This window comes from Pan troglodytes, chromosome X, assembly GCF_028858775.2.
Source record: "Pan troglodytes isolate AG18354 chromosome X, NHGRI_mPanTro3-v2.0_pri, whole genome shotgun sequence".
Classification (NCBI taxonomy): Eukaryota; Metazoa; Chordata; class Mammalia; order Primates; family Hominidae; genus Pan; species Pan troglodytes.
In genome coordinates, this window is record NC_072421.2 from 106879108 (window position 1) to 106898022 (window position 18915).

An 18915-nucleotide genomic window follows, 5' to 3' on the forward strand; every position below is an offset into this window, starting at 1 on the left:
GTCACTTAGCTACAGCTTCATTTCTAGAGAAAGAAAGGTACATGTTCAGTCCAACATCACCCCCTACTGGTTTGCCATTAGAGACCAGGAAAATGCGTGATAAATCTTAATCTTCTCAAATTATCTTTTATTTTTCTTTAAAACATTGAAACATCAAGTACCCTGCTCTCTTTCACCTCTCTGAAGAAGAATCACCTTCTCAATAGCAGAGTGGTGCCATCCTATCCATCTCTCTATTAGGTACTCACGTAAGCCTGTAGATTCCATCCGAGAAGCTGTGTTCACAGTGTCTCCAAACAAGCAGTATCTGGGCATGGTGAGGCCCACCACTCCAGCAACAACCGGCCCTATAGAGTATCAGGGGGTTGGAATTACAGTCAACAGGTATGCACCCAATGCTAATAGAGGAATAGTGCAAAGAGGAAGGAATGTATCTTTGTAAAAGAATAAAAGTTGCCATCATATAGCTCTGTGAATCTGAAGAAAGACATAATGAGTAGTGAACTCTTTGCCCTAGAAGAAAGCAAATTTATAACAATGCAGACATGACTGCCCTTCTGATTTATACCTTTGTTCCACGTAACAGTTACACCTGAGATGCTTATATTTGTCAACAGGGACAAACAAGTATCAAACCCAAACCAGAAAGGCCTGGGCAGGGACTCAGGGTCCAAACATGTTTGTTGTAAGAAAAAAAATGTGACTTTTTCTTGTGCCTTAGGGTTGGAAGAAAGGCTTTCATGGGTTTATCTGGTTCCCAAACTGTGTCTATCAAGAGAATTATTCTAAAACATTTCAAAAATCTGAAAACAAATAGAGCTGACTTTCAATTATCTGTGTTGGGGCATGGAAAAGCAGTATGTATATATAATCAAAGGATATTTTGCATTTAGAATTTTTTGTTCTTACATTTTAATATGGCTGTGTTAAGTGTTCAAGGTAATTGAGAAAACTTCAGCAGCCGTACTGAAAAGTCAGTTTGGGAGTATCCAGAAAGTTCTTCACCTTCAACTTTCTGGTTTCTGCTCTGATTTTGTTTTCCTAAAAAGAGATGGGGGTCTCACTATATTTCCCACGCTGGTATCGAACTCCTGAGCTCAAGTGATCCCCCCACCTCGGCCTCCCAAAGTACTGGGATTACAGGCATGAGCCACCATGCCTGGCCTTCTGCTCTGTTTTTACGGCTAGGCACCAAGGGGAATAAAAAAGAAATGTAACACATAGTCTCAGTTCTCCAGGAATTTATAGTCTAATTGAAGAGAAGATACTATCAAAGAGGAAGCAATTAAGCAGTAACCCAAGACAACATATGGCTGAGGCAAGAAGCACAGACAGAGGTGCTATAATAACTCAGAAAATGGGACGAGGTGCTTATTAGGACCTGACTCAATCAAGAAGGGTCCAGTGGAGAAGGTAGGATTTGATCTAGGTCTTGATGGGTGAGTAGGATTTGAACAGTGGAAAAGGGACATAAATCAAAGGCTTGTGGTTGGGATTGTACAGGGAATTTGGGAAGCTCTTAGAGACAACAGTCTGCCTAGTTCACATGGCTCACGAGAAACTGGAGACAAGGTTGGATTAAGTGGGTTGTACAAGATGGAGGATCTTGAACCACTAGAGAATTTTGAGCAAGGAATTGCATGATCTTTTTTCTCAGATCAGTGTATAAAATGCATTGAAAGGGGAAAATGTAAAACCAGGAAAACCCTCCAGATGGCTGCTGCAGTAATCCCAGCACAAAGTACTTAAAAGGAGGCAATGATAAGAAGTGGATGGCCATGAAGAAGTAATAAGAGAGACGTAAAAGAATCAACAGATTTATTGGCTGTCTGATTGACAACCATGAGAAAATTGCCATGAGCTTGTGAGTTTATGCTGATTTGTGGGAAAAGATGACTTGAAGTTTTAAATATGTTAAATTTGAAATAATGGTGAACCCTACAAGAAGAGGTATGCTGAGGGGGGTTGGAAATGTGAAACTGAAGCACAAATGACAGATGAGGGCTTTTCTCTAAAAGAAAAAATCAAACACCTGCTATGTGCTAAGAACTCTGGATACAAACATGAGTAAGATATGCTTCCTGCCACCAAGGAGCTTAAAGCCTAATGGAAGGACAGACAAGGAAACACAGATTATGCTGATGACTATGAGAAGGATGGATGGTAAGAGGCAAGAGTGGAAGCAAGAAGATGCTATTGCAGTGATCCAGGCAAGAGATCTTGGTGTCCCAGGCTTGGGTTGTGAGAGTGAATAAGAGACAAGAGAGATCAATAAATATTTAAAAGGTAAAGAGTGTTCAAGACTTAGTAGTTAGTTGAACGTTAAAGGTCAGAGTAAGGGAGGAGTCAAAGAGAATGACTCTCAAGACTAACTGGAGTAACTAGGTCAATGGTGGTACCACCAACTGAAATAGAGAATAAATATAAGAAGAGCAGGAAGTTTGTATGGGTAAAAAAATAATTGTTTTAGATGTGTCGAGTCTAAGGTCCATGTGGAACATTCAGGTGGGCATATCGGCAGGAATTTTGATATAGAAGGCTGAAGCTTAAGGGAGAAGACTGCACTAAAGCTGTGGAGTTGGAAGTCATCAGCGTACAAGTGGTAGTTAAACCACAGATATGAATGAGATCACCCATGAGAGTATGTAGGAGGAGAAAAACAGTGGATCCTGACAGAACACTGGAGAAGACCAATATAAGGGACAATTAGAGACAAAAGGAATTATCAGACAGTGGTAGGAAATGAAAGTCAGGTTGCTGTGGGTTGAGTAATAAATTAGAGGTGAGACATGCAGACAGCAAAAAGATCACAAGACTGAGAGCTTTGCAGAAAATGTTAGAGAACAGGAAGAGTCAAGAGAACCAGTAAATAAAGTGAAAAGCAGCATTCACAGAGTGAGGAGCATGTCATAAAAGCCAATTGAGGAGCATTTTAGGGAGGCTTGTCATGAATTCCTGATGCTGCAGAGGTAAAGGCAGACAAGGACCGGGGAAAGTGGTGAGAACTGAAGTCAGATTGCAAAGGGGCTAAGGAGGGAGTGGACAGTGAAGAAATGGCACAGTGGATGTCATTCATTTTTTTAAAGAAGTTTGGTAGGAAAGGGGTGAAAAGGATGGGGGAAGGAAAGGAGCCTAGAAGAGCAGAGCAGAGAGAAAAAGGTGGGGAGTGGATACAGAAGCAAGAGGAGCTAGTAGGTAATGAATGTGGGAGGAAAATAGTTCAGAAGTAGGGATTTTAATTAATTAAATGAATTATCCTAACTACAACATATACCTGTTGATCTTGTAGCATAGTCAAACATGGAAATATTGCCTCTAACCAAAATGGTAGATTAAAAGAGTTTAGTACCTGGAACAAGGAGCTGCTGCCCACTGTGTTAGTGCAGGTACTGGGAGGAGAGTAAACTTGGGTAGGCATAAAGGAATTATGCAGCCCGGACACCTGGATAATCCGGTGGCCAGGAATCAGGGGAGAGCTATCTTTTTCCCTTTCTTTTTTAGTCTTCCTAGAGGCGCATGAGAATGTTTCCTCTTACTTTAACTGGTTATTACCTGAGTGAAGGCCAATTCGAATTCGAACCGGCACTTCTGGCATGTGCCGCATCTTGAAAGTGCCCACAGAGCTCAGGATATCTAAGGACATGTTTGCAATCTCAGCTGCATGCCTACTGCCATTCCTCTTTGGGAGGCCTGAAGCCACCATGTAGGCATCTCCAATGGTCTCCACCTGGGAATTAGGAAAAATAGAATTAGCAAACAACTTATTTGTGCTTCTTTTTAGCACAGAGCTGTAAGGGTATAATGGAGGCCAGGTGGTCTTGTTGTAAAGTGAGAAAGGCAGAGAGGGACTGTCAATGATCCACAAGTCTGGCTGCATGTTAGAATTGCTTAAGGAGCTTTATTAAAAATACTGAAGTCTAGGCCCCACACCAAGAGATTCTGAAATAAGTGTAGCTACATCACAGGCTCCTGATTGACCTTAGAAAAATACCAGGCTCTGAGACATTTGGGGAGAAGAGAAAAGGGAGATTTCTGGGACTGTCCCTAGGGTGTCCATGGGGGAGCATCTTAGGAGAAAGTGCCTATGATGCTTCCCAGCAAATGTTTCTATAGATTATTTGGGGTAAATAAGCTAGGGTAGCCTTAAGGAAAATATAGGGAAGGGGAAAGGAAGAACATTCCCTCTCCTTTGCCTTGCTAATACGATGAAGTTAGTTTTGCAGGCCTATTGGTATGAGAACTGAGTCTCTTTCCACCAGTTACCTCCTCCTCTCCTACTGCTACCTCCCTGAGGAGCAGCAGTACTGGCCCTCAACTGCTTTGCAGGGGACGGTTAGGGCTGGACACTTGGAAATAAAGCCAAATCTATGTTCCTCACCTTCCCCACAGAAGTGTGCTCACTCTTTTAGATAACCAGTAAGTTGAAACTTTTTGGGTAAATCCAAAAAATAACTAAGCTGAAGGGACTTTTTATGAAATGCGCCAGTCAGACTGTGTTACTACAAGTTTGAATCCAGTTAAAACCCATGTGTTCCCAGAGAACTGCACTCACAGAATACAACAGTTAAGAACATGAAACTCTGAAGTTATACCATCTTGATTAGCATTTAAGATTCAACACTTACAAACTGTGTGGCCATGGGCAAATCACTTAATCTCTCTGTACTTCAGTATCCTTATCTGTAAGATAGTGATAATGATAGTAAAAACTTCGTAGGGTTTTCTAAGGAATAAATAATTTAATACATGTCAAAGCATTTAAAACCTGCCTATTGGATGATACTATATAATTAGTTCAAACTATCACCATCATCATCATCAACATTATCATCATCATCATTATCAAATAGGTACGTCTTGAAACCAGCCCTGGAACTGTGGGTATGATTCAGCTCCAGAGAAAGAAGTTTAGCAATCAGCAATAGGCTCCTCATCATGAATTACTATAGCCAATAACAATAATCCTTTCAATCTATAGGACTTTCTGCCTCAACATGTTTCCATCCAAGGTCTCCCTTACCTTGTGCAATTTGAGGAAAGGATACCTGCCCTCAGATAGGCATGCCAGCCTGCACACAGGAAGAAAGGATTACAATGTAAATGCTACATGCAAGGGGAAGTCAGTGGCTGGCCATTATCAGAGATTAGTTGTTGACCCTTTAGCTTTGATGAGTCAGTCACCCAGGAGGCCCCAAGGATATGGATGAGGAGATTAGAAGAGCAGGGAGTATGGGCATGCATGGTCTTGGTGTACAGACTGCTGTGGAAAATTGTGGGTTGTGTCAGTCAACACAAGGATGCTGAGGGAAAAGGAGGTTTAGAAAAGGGTGCGATTGGGATGCAGATAGTGGCAGGACAACTGAAACTGAATCACTAACTTCATAATTCTACAGTAGCCTTCTCACTTCCATTTCAGATTATCAAGTACCAGGGGAGGTGATTCAAATTTTACAGGTAAAGAAAATAAAAACACAAATGAGTTCGGTCATTTGCTGCTGGTTCAATTTTTATTTCCTTTGCACTGTGCTGTTTTTAATAAATAGGGCTGAAAAAAATAAATTTCATTTTTGGATTTATATAGCCCTGCTCTGTTCTGAGAACAGCCCATTAACTCCCTACTGCAACCATTAAGTACCAAAATATCTAATGGCCTATTGCTAAGACCCCCAACAATTGTCTGAACAGAATCAGCTGGATTGATTAAACCAGTAGCTGTGTTACAGCCCACGCTGAATCATCTTTGATTTTAGTTTCAACTGAATTAGCTTTCAGTGATTTGTTTTTCTCTTCAGGCTGCTTGAGTTCAACAAGTTAAGACAGGTACTCTGATTCCATGGATTTTTCCTGCATCGTGGTTTCCATGTGTGCTTCTTGATTAGCTTGCAGCTCCTGCTGATTGACAGGTATGATGTTTATTTCTGAGCCCTATTTAGGTGGCTTGGCCTAGCCCTGAGGCTCTCTATCTGACCTGAAAAGGCCCTGTCTAATCTGAGATAAACACACTTTCTTGTGTGTGATTTGAGAGCTAGAACATTTCAGACTACTGTGAAGAATCCAATGAATGGAGCTACTCATTCTCCAGCTCTACTTTGGTCCTGGGACAGAGAAGCTGTCTAAAGTTTAGGATGCCTGGGGCATCTTTCTCCATCAATAAGACAAGTATCCATGATGCAGACAACGTAGAAATGTCCCTGCACAGCTATGAGATTTTTAGTCATTTTTGCCTAGAGACAAGACAACATACGTAAAAAAAGGTAAGGAGGCATGGCATCAAAATTAGTCAATGCAGTCATTTTGCAAACTCTAATAGAAAGAGTGAAAATTCAAAGTCTGGAGGAGTGAGAGAAGGTGGGAATGGGGGCTTGCCACCCCACAATTAATCACTTCCCCAGACCTCAGACCAATAGGCAGCTTTTCGGTTACCCTGTAGCAATCCCAAAGAGCCTCGAGTCTAATATTTCCCTGCTATAATGTCAAGTTCTCTCCATATAAAACAGTACCTGAAGGAGGAGACCAAATTTTTATAGCATGTATTAGATCTACACAAACCTTACCAAGATGAACTCTGTAGCAGTCACCACCTATGGGCAAAACACCAATACTTCCTCTTTATCCCCTTCAGTGCCTAGTACAGTACTGCCTACACTATTAGTACTCAGCCACTGATGTGCAATAACTCTCTTGGTCCCAACATCTTCTTAGTCCCAATTCTAGAAAAAAAGTTCAAAAGAAATCTGACTGGCAATCTTTTGCTGGGTTGAAAGTTGCTATTTTGTAAATTGGGAAATTACATGCATTCTACCTGGCTCTCATTTCCAGTGATATACCAATGGAAGGGGTGTACTATTTAATTTGTTATTCCTAAATAACAATATTCCATAAATTTTATTCTTCAATTTTGGAATACATATGGATGGGCCTTATATAAAAATTTCACTATGGAATATATTTTCCTGCTAATTAACCTACCTTGTAGACATCATGACTGCCAATTATTGCATCAAAGAGTGTGTACAGGTCATTCAGAAGATCCACGACCTCAATGGGCTCACTCATGGCTGAAATGGTTGTGAAGCCCACAATGTCGCTGAAGTACAAGGTGACCAAGTCAAAGCCCTCAGGTTCAACTGTGCAGCCCTTTTTGAGAGATTCAGCAACAGATCTGAAAAGCAGACACAGCTATTCCTAAGATGACACTGGTCCCCCTTCATGCCACATACACCTGCTAAAAATACACCAAATAAACCTCTAAAAATCACTGCTAATAAATGATGAGGAAGAAAGTGTTACATGGATGAAAACATTAATTCGTTCATTTATTCTACAAATAAGTGTTAAGTGCTTACAATCGGTCAGGAACTGTGCCAGGTGCTGGAATACAGCACTGGACAGACCTGGTCTGTGCCTTCATGTGGAGGTTTTTCATCTCTCTATACTTCTAACTCAGACCCCTGGGGAATGCTCCCAGGCGATTGCCCTTTCATGAGGCTAGTTTCCTTAATTATCTCCTAGAAGATCATGTTACAACATAATAAGTAAGGTGCCCTGGAAAACTTGGAAACTGTAGCAACAGATAAGGTTTTCAGCTAAGAGAGGAAAGACCTGGAAAAACGACCTTGCTACTTTCCTCTAGGAGCTCAAAGAACTGCTTTCTTTTAATCGGTCAACCTCCTAGCAAAGTCACGAAGTGACACACAGAAAAAACAAGGCACAAAAACTTAAATGACCAGCATGATCTACAGGTAGTGGAAAATTAGGATGTGTGCTCTGCTCCCTTGGTTTCCAATTTTACTTTGATTTAAAGGTGTGACTAAAGCCCACTAGGAGAAGAGAAGGTGCAGGACAAGGGGAGGCAGCAGTTAGTTGATGGGTAATTTTTTCTTTCTCTCTTTTTTTTTTTAACAGAACACACTGTTATAAGGATTCACACTCCTCAGGTGTTCTCACATACGGTGGTAGCATCTGTGTTAGAAGCTTTTCCGTTTTCTGTTTTTCAATTTCCAGCTCTTCAGTCCGCTCCCGAATCAAATCTTCCAAGTTGCTAGAATATTGCTCCAACATCCGAAGCATAGAATCAATAATATTGGTCTTCTTCCCTTTATTAAAAGTTTTAAACTGGAAGTAAAATAGAAAAGGGAACCAGAAAATGCTTACTCATCAAACTCAGAGATGATGGAGCAGGTCCCCTTATCACAAACCCATTCCACTAAAATGCCAGGGCAGGAAAGGTGAACCCAGATATAAATAGGAAAAGTCACCACCCATCCTCACTGTCACCCTGACCCATTTACAGGGCACTACCACTGCACCTCTTCCCCCGCCCCCGACCCCACCAGTTCTTCCCCTACCCTTCTGGTTCTTTCAAGCCTGAGCAAAGGTGCTCTGAGCCGGCTCCTTCAGTTCTGAGATGCTATCACGTGAATAGTAGCCACTTCTAAGACAACAGGATTTGGTCTTGAGCCCAGGCCAATTTTGTGTGATGTAAGGGGAGAGAGGGCCCAAAGTACCATTTTACTCTTCTGGATCATCAGTTTACTAAATCATTCTTATCCTCAAATGCCACTATGTTGCCAGTTTTTGAACAATGAGAGGTTCCTTGACCTCTTACAGAGGGCTCAAGATCCATGTGATAAAATCAACCCCTATTTCTTACCGTGGAGTCCAAGAATAGTGGTGTCCTCTAGCACCTGTCCTTTGGTCAGTCAGAGTGATGTAAAATTCAACTGATTTTGCCCCCATTCTATGCCCTGATGCCTTAGAGATGTCTGCATGTCACAAATTTTCAATACGCCTTTTTGGGACCTTGTCTATCTACAGTAACAGGGAGCTAGGCATAGTATTAGAATCATGAGGGGTAGCCCCTCTGTACTGCTATAGTCAACATGCACATGACTGTGTTCACAACAACAAAAAATCGGAGGTGGTTTTGCTAAACAGACATCTAGGGCTCTGTCCCAGTGAACCTCTTATATATAGCTGGGCCACACATGCTCCACCTAGCACCCAATGCCCCAAGGCCAACACTAGGAGTTTCCCTTCTGAGCCTGGTTCACATCTGCAGGTCCATCAAAGTCCTGGGGATAACCTCGTAGCCAGTTTAGATGCTTTGGGCTCCCCCTATTGCCTAACCCAGGGAACCTCCCTCTCCTCCTCCTCCTCCCACTTAAGTTTTATTAACTGCAGGAAGTTAGGTGGTTAGCCTTGTCATCAGACAGCCTAAACTTCCACTGAAGCATTTTAGTGAGGGCAGCTATAGCAATGTCTTGTTTGAAAGTCTCATGATGTACACTCCCCCTATCTATCACTGGCTTCTCTGCTGCCTTCTGAAATAACATCTCTAGCATCAACACAGGGGCAAATGCTCTTTCTCCTGCCTCATGGTAAGGTTTTAGAAATTTGACCTTCATGGTCCTTCGCCTCTTCCATACTATTGAACACCTGTTTGAGTGTCCTCAAGAAACTCAGCCGGGCTAATGGAGGCATTGTTAGCTGGGGACATGGATGACTTCATAAGCAGGGCCCCTCAGGCTTTCAATCCAACTCTTTCTTTCTTTCCGCCTCAGATACCTGCCACTCATAAAGCATCTCATTGCTGTACTCCAGCCAGGCACAAAAGCCTCTCTGCCAGAGCTGACACAGCACTCATGGTGAGCACCCTCAGTTTTGGTGTCCTGTAATTTCAACAAAGCCTAAACTGCATGCTCCAACATTGGAATTGCGCCTTAGCTTCCACAGCAGGGCTCACTCTGTCCTTTCCTTCACTCCCCTTTCAATCCCCACCTCTAGGGAGAGAATCACCCCCTTTAGAAATTCAATATCTTAAGGAGGAAGGTTATCACTTTTCATGTACCCCATTGCCTGGAAACTTAAGGAATCTCCTGCTTTTGCACGCCACATTTGCACTTTCTCTTTCTTCCATCTTGAACACCCTTTCAAACACTCCATATTTTTCCTGACCTTCCAAAAACAACCTGAAATTACCTAATTGGTACACTCATGAGAGTTCTCTGGTATCCCCAAAGTAAACATGGCTCTGTGAGGAGCCCCATCTATTCCATGATACCCATCATCTAATAGTTTCAATGCCATTGCCTTACAAATGCCTGATGGTTCAATTCCATCTCTGAAAGGTTGATCAGGTCAGATTGTGGATGGTCTGGAACAGAGGTTCAGACACAGAAGAACACTAGAACCAATCTTTGGGTTCTTGAAGGATGTGCTGATGACACTCCAGCACCAAGAGCCTCAAAGTAGCCACTCCCAGGCTGTTCCTCCGAGAGGAGTGCCCTTACCCCTTGCAAGAGGTTCCTTCCACAATATGGCAAGGACCCAAGGAGTTAGCCTTGTGTAGGCTGACTTCAGGAAGGCTCCTGGGCAATGATAAGATTCAGAGTCCTTACCTGGTTAAATATTTCATCAAAAGTTGGTCGTTGTTCTGCAGCCTCAGCCCAGCACTGCTTCATCAGCTGGAGACATTCTGGAGGGGCATGCTCAGGAGGAACTACTGGTCTGTACACAGGAGGAGGCTTCTTAAGTCTGTTTATGATTTCTGTCCAGATGCGAGAAGAGAACCATTTACAAATCATGGAAAAAATGACCAAGATTTGGCAAAGATAACTGACTTTTAGCCAAGAAGGGGGTAGGTTAGGAGATAACACAGAAGGGCCATCTCCTTTGCTCTCTCCTTAGGTGGCCTGAATATAGACTATATTTGAGCAAAAGCTGCATTAGGCAATGGGGGAGGAGTGAGAAATTAATCAGTTGGACTCTTGGTATCATTTAGGCACTTTATTCTGCTTCTGCTAGGTTTTAGATACTGCCTATCTGATGGCAATTCTAATGCTCTAACTTCAGGGACCTGGCTCCCCTCACCCATCCCCAATCATCTAAGCCTTCCAATCCCCACAATAGACCCACTTAACTCTTCTTACAAGCCCAGGCCCAGCCCAGGTCCAGGTCTCTACCTGGTGTCTAGGCAAAGGGAATTAAGAACTGCAGTAAACAGTTCAAGGCCTCATCAAGATCCTCCTGGTTGACGGTCCATGAACTCCACTTCCAGTGGAATATTTACTATATACCAGTAATGTGCTGAACGCTTTGCATGCATTATTTCACTGGATTCTCACATACAAACAAGTGAGGTAGGCACTCTTATTTTAATTTTATAGCTAGGGAAACTGAGACATGAAGAGAGTAAGTAACTTACCCGAGGTCACATGGCTAGTAAGTGACAGAGTTCAAATTTGAACCCAGACAATCTCAATCTGTTACACTGTCCTGCTTCCAAATGTCTCAGACTTCAACTGGGAATTCTTAGACTCCCTATTCAGACCCAACAGCCATTAGTGACAAAAGGTCTAGAGCAGTCAGACTGACCTTTTTACAAAAAGAAAACTCCCTGGCAGCAGGAAAAAAAAAATCATTATCTCTCAATATCCCCAGCAACCCACACTGGGCCTCAAACTGATCTCTCTGCTTCCAGCCTACCCTTCTCCAAACCTTTCCTAAAACACAGATCTGGCCGTGTGACTTTCTTGCTCAAAAGCCTTTTATGACTCCCCATCACCCACAGAGTAAAATCCAGGCTCTTGTCCCTATCTCTTCAGGCTCATTTCTCATCTTTAGTCCCCTCCCCACCACCTCCAATTCTAACTGCCACATCAGGAACCAAGCTTTGCTTGCCCCACCAGTGTGACCTTCCCACCCCTGAATTGGCTATAACACTCCAACAGTGCTGCTTTATCCCTAATATGAGCCCCTTGCCTCCATAAAAGAATTCCAGTTGTTGCCTCTGACTTCTCAGCTCCTTGTGACATCACACATTCTGTTCCTTTAACCCAGGTCAGGCTGTACCAGTAATGATTTCTCCATTACAGCATCGTGCTCTCAGTACAACAGATTCCATGAGCATGTACTCCCTGAAACTTGACTGCCTCATCCATTCTCTGGCAGATGAAGTCTTTGTCCCTTTCTCAGAACACCATCAAGTTGAATGGGCCACCTCTCTGCTTAGGCACAGCATGATTCATGCCCTTAAGGATCTCACAGTCCAATTGCAATAAACAGTGGCAAACAATATAAGTGCTCTAGCTGAGATAGGCACTTGTGAGTATAGAAAAGGCAGCTGACCCACACTAAAGAAGTCAGAGAAGGTTTCCCAGAGAAGGTGACATGAGTTGGATGAGGCAAGATTGGGAGGAGGTGGAAAAATTCCACCTCCTAGTATGTGAAAAGGCACAGAGATGGGAGAGACCATGATACTTTCAGGGCCCGGCCAATCATGTGGTTTAGCTGGGATATAGAGAGTGACAGAAGATAAGCCTAGAGAGGTAGCTAGGGGCCAGATTGTAAAGGGCCTTGTATGTCATGGGAGGAGTCTCACCTTCACTTAAAAAGTGATGAGGAACAGTTGGAAGGCTTTAAGTAGAGGAATAATGTGGAACCCTGAGTGGGACAAAGCCTAGCTAAGTGGTTCTAGTTTTTCTTTCTTTTTCATTTTTAAAAGTTTTTATTTTGAAAAAAAATTAAACTTCCAGAAAAGTTGTAAAAATAGTACAATTGCCTGTACACCTTCACTCAGCTTCCCCTATTGTTAATAACTTACAGAAAAATAGTACAAAGGAAATTAACATTTGTACAATAATATTACTAGGGTTCTTATTTGAATTTCATCAGTTTTCCCTTAATGTCCTTTTTCTGTTCCACAATCCAATTCAAGATCCCATATTGCATGTAATTGTTGTGTCTTTGTCTCTTTCAGTCTGCGATAGTTCATCATTCTTTTCCTGTCTTTCATGACTTAGATGCTTTGGATTAGTCCTAGCCAGTTATTTTGTAGAATGTCAGCTGGGGTTTGTCTAAAGTTTTCTCATTATTAGATTGAGGTTATGTATTTTTTTTTGTCAAGAATAACACTGAGGTGACATTATGCCCTTCTTAGTGTATCATGTCAATGGGTGTGCTGTATTACTGGTAATAGCTTATTATTGGTAATCTTGATCGCTTGTTTAAGGTGGTGTCTACAGGATCCTCTACTTGTAAACTCTATTTTTTCCATTTGCAATTTGTAAGTATCTTGTGGGTTCATACTTTGAGAATATACAGATCTCCTGTTTCCCCTCAAAGTTTTGTCTACTGATTTTGTCATTATTGATGGATATTGCCTAATAGCCAAGTGTCTTGGTGGGAGATTTGGATGGAAGCCTGGAGCATGTCACAGGGAAACAGTGGTAAGGCCTTGACATCCAGAAGCATCATGAGGGATACTAAAATACTTGGCAGGGAGTGTCTCAAAGGAGTAGAGGGCACTGTGAAGTTAAAAAGAAAAACAAAAGGGATTGGCATCAGTCCTGTAGGCCCTTGTTTTACATCACAGTCTGAAAAAAGGCCAGCTTCTTGGGTGGCGAAATTTCTTCCAGATGCCTAAAGCTGTCTGGCTATAAGTCCCACCTGTACATAACTTGAGCTGCTTGCAGACTATCAGGCTGTTAGCACTAACACTCTTCCGGAAAATCATGACAGCCTGAGTTGGTCTGAGGATCTCGGTCATGGTGGACCCCTGGGGCCCTTTTCTCACCTCCCGCTTACCTTGAGCTGGCAGATCCATCATGCAGAATGGGGTACCCCGGACCATCACTTCTTGCATGATGATGGCAAAGCTATAGACATCTCCTGCAAAAGAACCTAACCTGCTGCCTCTTGGAGCTCTCAACAGTTCAGGGGCCGTCCACAGCAGCTCTAAAAAGAAAGCATTGTGTAATGAATGCAGGGAGGATTAACTGACAACATCTGCAATGCCCTCAAGGGCTCAGAGGGTACTGTTTTATTGACTGCCTTATATTTTTATTAGACAGACTGCCATGCTAGTGCCCCCCATCCCCCAGGGTCTGAATCTATTCTTCTAAGGAATTATGAACAGAGAAAACATACTACTCTCTCCACCCCAGGACCACGCAGGTGGACACAGCAGCGATGTGGGAAAGGGCACAGAAGCTCAAAGTATAGAAATTCTCTGGTGCTTGCTTTCTTGAGCCTGCAAGTAGCAGTTGGCAGGTTTCCAGGGAAAGGCAAGTGTGCTACCACACTGGTTGCCATGGATTTGCTGTTTGCTGAGATCTATATGTGTCTGGTAATTTGATTGTGCTGGGGCTAAGAGATTCACAAGTTGCTTTCTCCAGGTCTCCTCTAAAAGGATTAGAGTTACCCCAGCCTTCCTATTCCTTGCAGTGCAAAAAGGTGCAACAATTCCTTCAACTCAGTTCTGCAAATATTTATTGATGGTCTACTATGTACCATGCCCTGTGCTAGGCACAGAGGTAGTGCTAGAGATGAATCAAACTTGAGGAGTTCACAGACCAGTCGGAAACACAGACATATGCACCCCTAACTGCAATAAAAGAGAGGGAATGATGAGGGCCACTACATAGTAAAGGGAAATGAATCCATTAAAGGTCAAAGTTAAACACCCATTGTGTGCTCTGCTGCATTTCAGGCCCCGTCAGGGACAAAACATTATTTCTGCATTCAGAGTTTATGGCAGTGAGAATGTCAGAAATTTTTCTTGGGTGGGGGGCACTGTAAGCAATGTATAAAGAAATATAATTTAACAATAGAAATACAGTACTCAAAAGCTGGAAGAAGAGTGTTTTAGATTGAATTATATAAAGTTACCATTTCTGTGAATCAAAAACAGTTAGATATCGGCAATTTCATCAGGTTCAAACTAAAAAAAAAAAACTGAGCTGATCAAATTAATCCAGGAAGACTTCCTGGAAAAGTTAAATTTTAAATGTGCTTGTTAGGAAGGTCAAGGATGCAACTTTCTGGAGCTGAGAAGGTAAGGGCTTTTTTCTCCCTAGAAAGAACAGCATGTGCAAAAGAACAAGAGGCAGAAAGGAGCAAATTGCGGGTGGGGGGATGCCGGGTGGTGGTAAGCAGATTAGCTTGACTGAAGAGAAGGGCTCTGTTAAGGAATAATGAGAAATGAGAAGTGGGGTTGATGAAGTGGGGGAGGGCGGGTGTCTGGAAGAATGGGGGCAGAAGGTGAGAGGCCCTGAGAGCCAAATGAAGGCATTTGGAGTGAATACAAAAGGCAGTAGGGGTGCTGGAGCTGGAGAGGGATTTGATGAAAGCCCTGTTTGGGAAGATTAATCTGGCAACCTGCACAAGCTGGATTGAAGGAGAGAGGCTGGAATCAGGGAGACCAGCTAGGAAGTTATTGCAGTAAGAGCAGGTAGTGAGGTGAGAGGGGCCTAAATGGGGGTGGGGGTAGTAGCAGCAACACAGTCAACCAGATACACTGGAAGGCTACAATGGAGAAGGAAGTGACAGGGCTAAGGATAGGCTCCCTGTGCCTTGAGAATGAGAGGGAGTTGGAGTAAACAACAAGGTGACATCCAGATAGTGAGGTTGGAGACAAATGTCTGCTAAGAGTGAGGGTATCAGGGAGAAAGTAATGGCTAACTTTTCATCTTGTTAAATTTTGGGTATTGGGAAGAGAGTCCAAGAAACAAAGTCCTATGAAATAGGAAGAAGGGTGAAAGGTGAGAGATTATTTTGGTTTGTTAGCAAAACCCAGGAAAGAGAAATCCACCATGGAAATTCTTATTTTCAGCCAATCCTGATCAAAATGGTGAAATAAGAAATTCCAGTTTCACCACCAATCATGTACCCATCTTCTCTCTTTGCTCTTTAAGTGTCCCCAGGCTTTGTCCCCCAACCAGGCCCCTCTGAGCTTCCACCCACCATCCACCACTCACTCACACCCATGAAAGTCTCCAACACACTCACTATAGTGATTTTGCCCCTATGTCTCCCTGCCTAGGAAGATTTATATTTACAAATCAAACGGAAAACAATGAATGATACTTGAATGATTGAATGTCAAAGGAATACATTTATAGTTGCGGGATTTTAGGCACCATGGTTTTGGAGAGGAGTGCAAGGATGAATATTTGAGAGCAGGAAAAATGGCATGTGGCTGCTTCTTTTTGGCATCCTTTCTCCCTGCACATTTAAAAGCACAAGATGGAAAAAGAGGGCAAAACTCTCTGGTAAAAGCTGGGTGATTAAATACAATCATTACAAAATAGTATTTCCAAAGAGCACTTACATGTATGTTGTTAATGGCTATAATGAGGCTTTTCTGCACTATACTTATATAATCGAGAGTGGACAGTAATGAATACATTTACAACCCGCCCCCATTTCCTCATCTCCACTCCAGAACCAAGTAAGAGCCACTAACTACCATTAGAGTTGAACTCTCGGGAAAACTAGAGAAATTACTTTGGTTTGTTTTTTATCTGCTGGAGCCACTATTAACTCTGAGCTTTGCTAGGGTGATAGAATTGACTTTGGAGAGCTACTGTGGTATAGTATAAAAGAACACAGAACTGGAAGTCTAGAGACCTGGGTTCAAAATCTTAGCTTGGTCACCAAGTAGCTACCTTTCTGAACCTTGGCTTCCCTATCTATAAAATGGAAGTTGAGTCAGATGACATCCAATGGCCTTTCAATTATGAGATTCATTTAGCCTCATATCTAAGGTAGGGAGACAAGTTCCTTTATTTCATTTTATTTTGTTCTTTTGTTGATTCAACAAATATTCTGTCAGGAACTGTGAAAGGCACTGAGAAAGGCAAACCTGTTTCCTGCCCCCACAGAGCTTGTAGTTTGGGTGGGGGAAGACAAGGTTAATTGAATGAGTAATGCTAATGAACTATGGTATCACAACAAAGTTCAGGGCCCTGAAGGATCATAAAGAGGGCAACCTAGCCCACCATAGGGGTCATGGAAAGCCTCTTGAGGCAGTGGTACTTAAGTTGAACCCTGAAGAAGTAGAATTTAGCCAGACTCAGATGAGTATATGAAAGAGTGGGAAGAGAAGAGTGTCCCAGGCAGAAGACACAGCTTGTGTGGAGATTTAGTAGTAAGAGACAGCCTGGTGTAATGTAAATAAACAACTAGAAGCAGTTCAGCATGGCCAGAGCATAAAGCAGGGGGGTAGTGGTTAGCATGAGAGGTCAGCAAGTTCCAGGCCATGCAGGGCTCAGCTCGTAAGCCATGTAAAGGAATTTGATCTTTATCCTTAGAGCAATGGGAAGCCATTCGATAGATTTAGGCACAGCTGTAACATGATCAGATTTGCAGTTTAGAAAGCTCCTTCTGGCTGCAGTGTGTGAAGAATGGACTGACCATCCATACTGCCACTGCAATTTGGAGAATGGAGTAATATGATAAGAGGGAGAGACAGAGACAGAGACAGAGGAGACAGACAGACATAGTCCACCCAAAAGCACAAAACCAGAAAAGAGAGCCCTGCAGCTATCCTTTACCCACCCTAAGACTAGATTTTCTTAAGTTTCAAAGTTGCCCATCTGGAAATTAAATGGAACTCTGAGAAGCTAAGCGTTTTTTTTTTTTTTTTTTTTTTTTTTTTTTTTTTTTTTTTTTTGAGACAGAGTCTCGTTCTGTCACCCAGGCTGGAGTGCAGTGGCGCAGTCTCGGCTCACTGCAACCTCCGCCTCCCAGACTGAAGCGATTCTCCTGCCTTAGCCTCCTAAGTAGCTGGGATTATAGAAGCGTGCCACCACGCCCAGCTAATTTTTGTATTTTTAGTAGAGATGGGGTTTCACCATGCTGGCCAGGTTGATCTCGAACTCCTGACCTCGTGATCTGCCCGCCTCAGCCTCCCAAGGTATTGTGTTTTATAGAGAATTGATTTTGACAAAATGCTAAGTACTTGCCCTCTCTACAGGATAGGGGCTAGAATTCAGAAAACCTGAATTTGAAGTCCTAGAACTGCTGCTAAGTCACTGCAGGTTTGGAGCAAATCATGAGCTTCAGTTGTCTCATCTGTAAAAGGAGGGAATTGGACTAGATGACTCCCTAAATTTAATAACCCACAAGTCTTATAAAGAGCAAAGTCTTATAAAGTCCAGATACCACCAATGACTGGACTCTCTGTCTATGCATGTCTCTCTCTCTCTCTCTGTGTCTTTCATTCTTCTTTTCTTTTATGTAGTAAAGTCAGCAGTTTTAAAACTTACGCCAAAGGTAATTTTAAGAATATGGATATATGATGTAGTTTTGCATCTCTCTGTCTCTGTCTATCTTTTTTTGGGCTGTTTGCTTTTCTGTCTTTTGTGTCACTATCTCTCTTCTTTATGCTTGCAATATTGGTTAAAACATTTAATGCCCACATTTCCTATACGTATTTCATCATATTTGTTCTCTTTCTTTTTCCTCTTTCTCTCCCTCATCTATCTGCTCCTTCTTCCCTGGTTCTCACCCACCCACCCCCATCTCAGATTTCTCCTATTTCTTTGATCTGTTATAACTCCTACTGGCATTGTTTAGTGCTACCACTGGTGCACTAGACAGAAGACAAAAACACAAAATGGACGTTGTTGGTGTGAAAATTGATGATATGAACTGGAGTTATCTTATTATATCCAATTAAATTGGAGTCCAGAGACCATGGGAGAAAAAGAAAAGCACTTGGGGCACAAGTGCCTGCCCAGGGATAATCTTGCAAGCCAGATACCGAAATGACCTTCTATAATCTTAATATCAGTTTTACCTAGTAGCTGATGAAAGAAACTGTCATGACTCTAAGACGAGTTTTACCTACAGCCATCACTTACCAATCGGAGCTTTCCTGCTCCCCAAAACTTTGGTAGTGCCAATGAGTTTTCTTTAGAAACCATATATAACATTTCTCTTTCCAATAAAACCCCCAACTTTTCTGTGTTCTTTGGACACACCAAGGACCACCCTGGTCTATGTGCATGCCACAAAATGAAATTCTGTTTTCCCAAATAAAATGTTTCATTTAAAGATTTGTCCCTATATTTTTATTTGACTTTGACACAGGCATGGCTACTTATTTGCTAGAAGGCCACAGTTCTGCCT

General features: G+C 42.4%; 1 protein-coding gene across 1 annotated transcript in view; it reads right to left on the reverse strand.

The window, feature by feature from the left end:
• Positions 1 to 18915, reverse strand: part of GUCY2F (guanylate cyclase 2F, retinal) — a 109896-nt gene that overhangs the window by 12743 nt on the left and 78238 nt on the right. Inside the window, exons 11-16 of the mRNA XM_016944344.2 lie at positions 13588 to 13737; positions 10401 to 10549; positions 7952 to 8115; positions 6970 to 7162; positions 3553 to 3727; positions 249 to 347 (exon numbers count right to left, since the gene is read on the reverse strand). Of these exons, the coding sequence (XP_016799833.1) occupies positions 249 to 347; positions 3553 to 3727; positions 6970 to 7162; positions 7952 to 8115; positions 10401 to 10549; positions 13588 to 13737 (930 nt within the window). The remainder of the gene's footprint in view (positions 1 to 248; positions 348 to 3552; positions 3728 to 6969; positions 7163 to 7951; positions 8116 to 10400; positions 10550 to 13587; positions 13738 to 18915) is intronic.